Source organism: Mus caroli, unplaced genomic scaffold (assembly GCF_978045245.1).
Source record: "Mus caroli unplaced genomic scaffold, Mus_caroli_1 scaffold_6, whole genome shotgun sequence".
NCBI classification, from domain to species: domain Eukaryota; kingdom Metazoa; phylum Chordata; class Mammalia; order Rodentia; family Muridae; genus Mus; species Mus caroli.
Genome location: NW_028227261.1, coordinates 7,016,181 through 7,024,326, shown reverse-complemented (window position 1 = coordinate 7,024,326; position 8,146 = coordinate 7,016,181). Strand labels below are relative to the sequence as shown.

The window sequence follows — 8,146 nt, the reverse complement described above, 5'->3', positions numbered from 1 at the left end:
CCGGCGGTAGGCTATTTCTAATTGGCTCCAGAAAGAACATTTCTTCACAGAGACCTGCTCTTGTTGGACTTTGATCCTTTAATTTTATGTGTATAAATGCTTTGTGTGTATGTACATGCATCACTTGTGTGCCCAGTGTCTGCTCATGGGAGACAGATGTCTAGGCCCCTGGATCTGGACTTCCAGGCAGTTGCAAGGTATGGGTGTTGGGAACTAAACCAGGGTCCCTCTCTGCTCCTGTAAGTGCTGAGCTATCTCTTTGGCCCTGTTTTATATATCTATCCATCCACATATACATGTATATAGATATACACACACACACACATATATGTACATACTTATTTATATATATACATATTACATATATTTAAAGACAGGATCCTGTTATGTGTCCCAGGCTGACATGGAACTCTCTATGTAGACCAGGCCGACCTCAGACTCAGATCCATCTGCCTCTTCTTGAGAGTTCTGGGGTTAAGGGTGTGTGTGCGCCACCATGCCAGCCTTTCCCACCCATTTCTTTCAACAAAAAGACGACTCACAGAAGGCTCCTTCCGAATGGGTATCACCGTTTATTGTTGATTGTGTTGGGAACTGAACAGAGCACAGACTGTGGAGCAGAGGAGAAAGGAAAAGAGGAGGAAGTATGTTTCTGAAGATTTCGTTTCTTTAAAACACTTTATGGTTTCAAAGCCTTTTTCACCCCAAAGGGAACTCAAGAATTCAAGTATGTTGCGTAGGGAGCGGTAATACAGAGAGGGCTTCTGCTCGCGTGCGCCTAGGTGGTGTTGTTGGGCCATGTAAACAAGCAGACAGATTTCCACATTTCTTATTTCTTGCACCCTTTGTTTTTGTTTTTTTTTGTTTTTTGTTTTTTTTTTTTTGCTTTGGTAAGGTCAAACCCCAAAAGGACACAGCATATAAGAGAACCCAGGGCTGGCTGAGGAACTTATCCTCGGCATAGTTGGAATTGTCACATAGGATTAAAACAAAACAAAACAAAAAACAAAACACGCCCCTCACCTCCCCCGAGCCCCACGAGTCACAGGAGTCCTGATCCACTCCAGCCAGCCTGCTGCTGCACCCTTTCCTCAGGATCTTAACTGAGGGTTGCTAGAAGGACCAGGCTCACTGGGTTCTCTTCATTTTGTTTATAATAAAAAAATTTAAAAGGGCTATTTCAAAAGAAAAAAAAAACTGAAATTCAAATTCTGAAAATATCTTGCCTTTTTTATTAATTATGTCATCTAACACCAATTAAAAAAACAAGCATGTGAATATGATATAAAAATACGATCCCAAGATTAACACTTTTGTCGCAGGCACAGTTATCTCACAGAATACATGTTTGGAGGGCCGGGAAAGGAGTCTGGTTCTGTTTCTCTTTAAAAAACCCACAGCAGTGCAAGTAGGGTGAGGGAGGGGAGATTGTTTAGCAGCAAAATGTCCGAGTTCTCTATTCACATCGAAAAAACAAAACAAAACAAAACGTAAGCTCAGGGGGAAGCTGCCCAGACCCACTTGTCACTAAACACTTCCGCTGTCACAGCCCCAGGTAGCGACAGGCGAAGGGTGCGCTTTACTACACAAGCCATCGTAAACTCGTCCCTCAAGCTTTGACTGTTGTCACTTAAATATATGTACAGGAATCCTCTTCTCGTCATCCCCTCAGATCTCCACTGTTTGGTCACACGGGTGGGCTCTCAGGATCTGGCCACATCTGGTGACAGGCCGGAGCTGCAGCCTCGAGGCAGATGCTGCTGCGGCCTGGCTGGCTGGCGTGGCGGCTTCCAGCGGAGGAGTGATGGGGCCTCAGTGGTCACTGCTCTGTTTCTCTCTCATCCAGGCCTGAATCTGCTCCTTTAGCTCTGGCACTGAGGGAGAAAGCACAGGGGATTAACGGCCTGGATGACAGGCTCTTCCACTGCAGTTCTGTCTGAGTGGCCACAAAGTCCACAGTGCTCCCTGTGCTGAGGACTGCAGAAGGAACAGCCATGGACAGGAAAACAACGTTAAAGCCAAAGTGAGCCGAGTGCTCCGTGGCTTTGGGTACTTTCTGGATCCAATGTGGTGGTGCTGGGGATGCACACAGTTGGGCAAGGGCTCTGTGCAGGCCCAGCCACCTTTTCTTTTTTGTTTGAGACAGTGTTGTAATTACACTGTCGGAACGTGCCATGCACAGGATATCCCCTTCTGCTGCTGGGACTGCAGGCCTCTAGGCACCGGTCTGGCTGCCCTCACTGGGCCTCCTACCTGGTTCCAGCATGCTCTCAGTCAGCATCTGGCGGTTGAAGGGGTCAGTGGGGGAGTTGAGCAGATGCCGCAGGATGATAGAACGGTCCATGATGGTGCCAGAGGGCAGTCTCACGGGATCAGTCATCAGGGTATCCATCAGAGGGTCTGTGGAGACAGAGCAGAACACACTAACCCTGAAGAACAAAAGCAGATGGTTCCTACCAGCGAGACAGTCTCAGGGAGAGCTGTGGAGTGAGCAGCCCCTCAAGCCCCTCAGTAAAGGAAGGCAGCAAATGATGAAGGCAGATGAAGGCCTTGCCCTGCCTCTGCCACTGCTGCTGGGAGGAGAAAGGAGCAAAAAGACAGCTAGGCAGCAGGCCTAGGGCAGGACCCTTTGCCTTGGAATCCAGACTCCTTCCTGATAGTGGCAGAGCTGCCTTTGAAGTCTTCCTGGGTATCTGATGAAACCGCACTGGGGATGGTCAATGTAGGATGGACACTGCTGCTGTCCTCAGACACACCAGCAGAGGGTGCCGGACTCCATTTTGGATGTTTGTGACCCACCATGTGGGTGCTGGGAATTGAACTCAGGACTTGTGGATGAGCAGTCAGTGCTCTTAACCACTGAGCTATCTCTCCAGCCTCGGATGGTCAACATTTCAATCTACAATATTCACTACAATTTGCACACATAATTTTCGACAACGCTCAAGAATCAGCTATAGCATCAGACCATCAAGAAGCAGAGCCAGCGGCCGCCCTTGTGCTGATCTGGACGAGAACGGCTCGCCGGAGGCTCAAATGTTAACAGACCAGTTTCAAAAGGATTAGGAGGTATGGCCTTGTTGGAATGGCTGTGGTCTTGATGGAGGAGATTTGTCACTGGAAGTGGACTCTAAGGTTTCAAACCCCACACCAAGCCTACTTGCACCCTCTGGCAGCTTGCCTCCCTGCCTGGGTCTGCACGTGAGCTCTCAGCCCCACACCTGCCTGCCTGTCGCCATGGCCCTGCTATCCTGATCGTGCACGCACCCTCTCAAACTGTTGCCTTGATTGTGGAATAGCTTCACAGGAATGAAACAGTGACCAAGAAAGCACCCTTAATGCCACACACTCCAAGTTACACCGCATGAGCATGCGGACTTGCCTCTGAACTCGTCCGGGGCATCGCTGTAGTCTATTTCTGCCCGCGCATTCTTTGCCACGATTTCCTCCACTTTCTCTGCAAGAAGCTTAAACTTCTCTATTGCGATGGTGGATTTGATTCCCGCCTTCCGCATCTTTGAAATGACTTCTTCAAACAGTTCCTTGCTGTAGGATCGCTGCACACAAGGAAGGTCACGTGAGATGAGAATACACTTGAGAAGAAAACACATCAGAAATGGCCAAGTGCAGTCTGGGAGATCCTTGACTCCTAACGACTGTGACCATACATTCTGCATCCCATCTTCTCCTATACACTGTACCGTGGGCAAGGGGGCACCGGATATAGTTATAGACGCACAGAGACAGAATCACGTGTGCCAAGGTCATCTGTGGAGAAAGCTGCAGGACCCAGAAAAACAGGAAGTTTTTAACATTAGGAGCTAGCAAGCATTTGTTATAAAATTTAGCCACTAAAAAGAGAAGGAGACTGAGGTTATTTCTGTTTGTGTCGGCCACTGTATCCTGGGAGCACATGAGTAAATTCTGCTTTTCTTACATAAGGGTGAGCACAGACGCAAACCAAGCATAGGTCACTGGCTCATTACTGTTCATAGAGGGGAGCTTTGCTCTAGTCACCTCTGGTTCCCTAGGCTCACGTGAGTGGGCACGGTGGCTGTCACATGGTGGTCGTCACACGTGTATTCCATCCTTCCCTCCTAGCGCAGGCTACATAGTGAGGCCACACTCAACAGATCACAGTAAGCCAAATCACCAGGCAACAGCTGAGCATCGTCACTCACTGAAACCAACACTTCCTAATGCCACATTTCCCACAGCACCGAACCCCTCCTATAAGCAGGTGACTGACATCATTTGTAGGAATGCAAACAGTGGACAACACACCCAGACAAACCTAGGCACAAATTCAGATCCCATTACCTCCCGGTTATGCAGTCTTTTTTTTTTTTTTTTTTTGGTTTTTCGAGACAGGGTTTCTCTGTGTAGCCCTGGCTGTCCTGGCACTCACTTTGTAGACCAGGCTGGCCTCGAACTCAGAAATCCGCCTGCCTCTGCCTCCCGAGTGCTGGGATTAAAGGCGTGCGCGCCACCACGCCCGGCTTCAGTCTTTTTTTATTTTCTTCTTCTTTTCTTTCTTTCTTCTTCTTTTTTTTTTTTTTTTAAAGATTTATTTATTGAGCCGGGCGTGGTGGCGCACGCCTTTAATCCCAGCACTTGGGAGGCAGAGGCAGGTGGATTTCTGAGTTCAAGGCCAGCCTGGTCTACAAAGTGTGTTCCAGGACTGCTAGGGCTACACAGAGAAACCCTGTTTCAAAATACCAAAAAAAAAAAAAAAAAAAACAACAACAACCAACCAACCAACCAAAACCCAAAGATTTATTTATTTACTATATGTAAGTACACTGTAGCTGTTTTCATACACACCAGAAGAGGGCATCAGATATCATTATAGATGGCTGTGAGCCACCATGTTGCTGGGGTTTGAACTCAGGACCTTCAGAAAAGCAGTCAGTGCTTACCTGCTGAGCCATCTCTCTAGCCCCCAGTCATGTAGTCTCATGTAAATCCCTAACCTGCCCAAACTAGATTCCTCAGGTGTGACTCGGTCAGTGACTTAGCTCTGAGAGATCTACTGTGTAACAATCACCCACACCACAAAACACACAGCATGCATGCTTCATCCGTGCCCACTTGCTGACTTAGGCCAAGATACAAACAGGAGAATGGGTCCCCCGGGCCCTGGGACACAACCACAGTCTCTAATCACACCAGGCAACCACAGAACACAAACCAAAACCAAGCCCCACCATCAAGTAAACAAATGTCCATGAATTGCTTAAGTGAAGACTCCACCTTCCAGTGCTGCCCTTCCCTCTCTGGCCTGTGAGACTGCACACGAGATTCAGTGATGGCACTGGCACTGGCACGAGGAGGAGCAGGATGCCAGTGTCCCCCTGTGCTCCCCACTGTGAGAGCAAGGGGCCAGCGACAGAGCCTGCAGGAGCTTCTGTTTCACTGTGAGGCCTCTGCCAAGCCTGCTGCTTATCTTGTGACCTTGTGAGCAGGATCCACACTGACACCTACACAGACTCATCTCTTTCCAGCAGTGGGGGAAACTCCTTAATCCATCTGCCTTCTTTTTAATGAGTGACAATCTCAGTATGGAGCCCTGGTTGGCTTGGAACGTTTTATATAGACCAGGCTGGCACTGAATTCAAAAGTTTGCCCCGTCCCTTTCTCCCGAGCACTGCATTTTAAGGCTTCCATTTCTAAATAACCACATAGGCCTGCTTCCTCTGCAGATCCACCCTTCCCTCCCCTGTCCACACCTGGAACCCCAGCACTGGGGAGGCAGCCGGCTACACAGCGAGACAGTGTCCCAAACAGTAAGAAACAACAAGAAGCATCAACACATTAATAATTGTGCGATAAAGTTGTAGTTAAAAAGGTAGTGTATGGGCTGGAAAGATGGCTCAGTGGTTAAGAGCACTGACTGCTCTTCTGAAGGTCCTGAGTTCAATTCCCAGCAACCACATGGTGGCTCACAATCATCCGTAACAAGATCTGGCACCCTCTTCTGGTGTGTCTGAAGACAGCTACAGTGTACTTACATATAATAAATAAATCTTTAAAAAAAAACAAAAGCAGTGTATGGTCAACACACACCTGCGATTCTAGCACTTGGGAGGCTGACACTAGAGGATCCTGGGTTCAAGGCTAGCCTGTCTCAAAAAAACCAAACCAAACCAAACTAAGCAAACAAGAGTATATATACAACTCTTGTGTTTTACCATTACTCCTTTGAATTAGCCATAGGCCACATATGGGTAACATATGCTGTGCATACAAAGATAGTGATATGGGAAGCAATATACCACCTTCCCAACATTTAGGTAGATGGTGAGAATATGGGTACAGGGTTAGACTGCCAGTCACACATTCCCCTCTATACCATACTTTCTGAGCGTGGACATGCCACTAAGCTCCTCTGTGCCCTGTGTTCCTTACTTTAAAACAAAGGGTTTAGTAGAAGCTGTGCCATAGAATTCATGGTTATCAAATGAGTGGTCAGAGCGGTCGGTCGGTATACAGTAAACACGAGGCATTACTGTGCTGCAGAGCTGCCCAGATGTCAGGCATGGTAGCACACATCAATGTACTCAAGAGGAGAGTTTGAGATCAGGAGTTCAAAGGCTACACGAGACATTATGGCAAAAGACCTGGGAAGAAAACAGATGCTACCAGAGACCATGAAGGGGAGGAACCCTTTCCTTTTTCTCTGCAAAAGTCTTCGGCTGGACTAAGGGTTGAGCCTAGAACTTTGCAAGTCCGGGTGCTCTACCACTGAACTATACTCCTAGCTCAATTTTGTTTTCATGGATGGTCTCAGTTAAGTCCAGGTTAGCCTTGAACTTGTGACCAACCTGTTTCCAGCCCCCTGAGTATTTGGGATACAGACTTGTGCCACCAGGACAGTCAACAGGATTCTCTTCTGTGACATCACAGAGGGAAGGCCTGTACTGGAGGCTGTGTGTACATGAGCTGACCTGATCCCTAAAGCTCTTGGATGAAGGAGAGGAGGCAGGCATTGGCTTGAAGGCCATATATTCATGGCAGCTGGTAAGCAGGGTGCTTGGGAAGACCTGCAATTTCCCGACACAGCAAACAGAGTTTGGAAACAGAATCTGTTTGGGGGTCTGAGGGATTAGGGGGCCAGCTCTGCTCTTTTCTCCCAAGGAAGCATCAGTTTCTCTCCTGGACCAGCTGTGGTCCTCTGCTTCATGTCCACTGCATTAACAACTTCTGAAAACGAGACTTTAAAATTCCTGCTTTTACTTCATTTGAGGTGTGGAGTACACACACACACACACACACACATACACATACACACACAGGGTGGAGGGGGACGACAACACACACATGCACAAGGTCTGCTGTGAAGGTGCAGACCACATGTGCCAACTACACGGCTCAGTGCCAGGCCTCCTGATGAGAAAGGCCTCCTCAGTGCTCACCTGGTCATCGGCGATGGCTTTAGCAAAGCGAGCACAGTCCAACTGTAAATAAATATCCGTCAGCTGGTCCAACAGCTTCTTTGGCTCAAAACCATACTTCTCTGGGTTTTCAACTTTCAGGTCCCGGCACTTGGGTCCGCAGAGCTGCTGCAGGTTAAAGTTCAGCATGGCTGCTAATCGGGGACCAAGCTCCTAGGAAATGAAGGACAACAGGACGGTCCAAGCTGCTGCAAAGTTCAGAAGCTCCTACCCCAGTGGGAATGGGCTGCTCAATCTTCAAAGAACCCCTGAATTGTGCTGCGCTGCAGCGCAAAGCTAGAGAAAGCCCTGGAATCAAACATCCCCCGCCATTGATGTGAAAGCCCTACAAGGGAGCGGTCTGATTGCACAGAGATGAACGCCCGCAGAAGTCTTCTGAAGAGACACTTTCTCTTAGAGCAGCACTCCAAAGTCACTGAGAAGCAGCGAGAGGACAGAGGCCCTCGCTGTCCTGTCACTGTGGCTGGGAAGCCTCATCTCCACATTTCCCCATAAACTTCTCAAGTCCCCAACGTCAGGCACGTGTTGTTCTAATCTACTTACTGAAGAGAGAGAAGACGGTGACATTTGTCAACATCGTAAGTCTTGCCTCTGTGATGAATTAAACTGACAAAATATTAAGGACAAATAGCCCTCAAGAGTCGGCAGACCAACAGTACCCGATACAGCTGGGACAAACATGGCTTCTGAGC

General features: G+C 48.3%; 1 protein-coding gene across 2 annotated transcripts in view; it reads right to left on the bottom strand.

Moving 5' to 3' along the window:
- Positions 1–549: 549 nt before the first annotated feature.
- Ube4b (ubiquitination factor E4B) overlaps positions 550–8,146 on the bottom strand; it is a 102,285-nt gene continuing 94,688 nt past the window's right edge. For both annotated transcript variants that reach the window (XM_085838588.1, XM_021161159.2), the window contains 4 exons: positions 7,416–7,607; positions 3,383–3,557; positions 2,254–2,400; positions 550–1,874 (listed from right to left, as the gene is read on the bottom strand). In XM_085838588.1, coding sequence (XP_085694714.1) covers positions 1,813–1,874; positions 2,254–2,400; positions 3,383–3,557; positions 7,416–7,607 — 576 coding nt within the window. In that variant the 3' untranslated portion in view covers positions 550–1,812. The remainder of the gene's footprint in view (positions 1,875–2,253; positions 2,401–3,382; positions 3,558–7,415; positions 7,608–8,146) is intronic.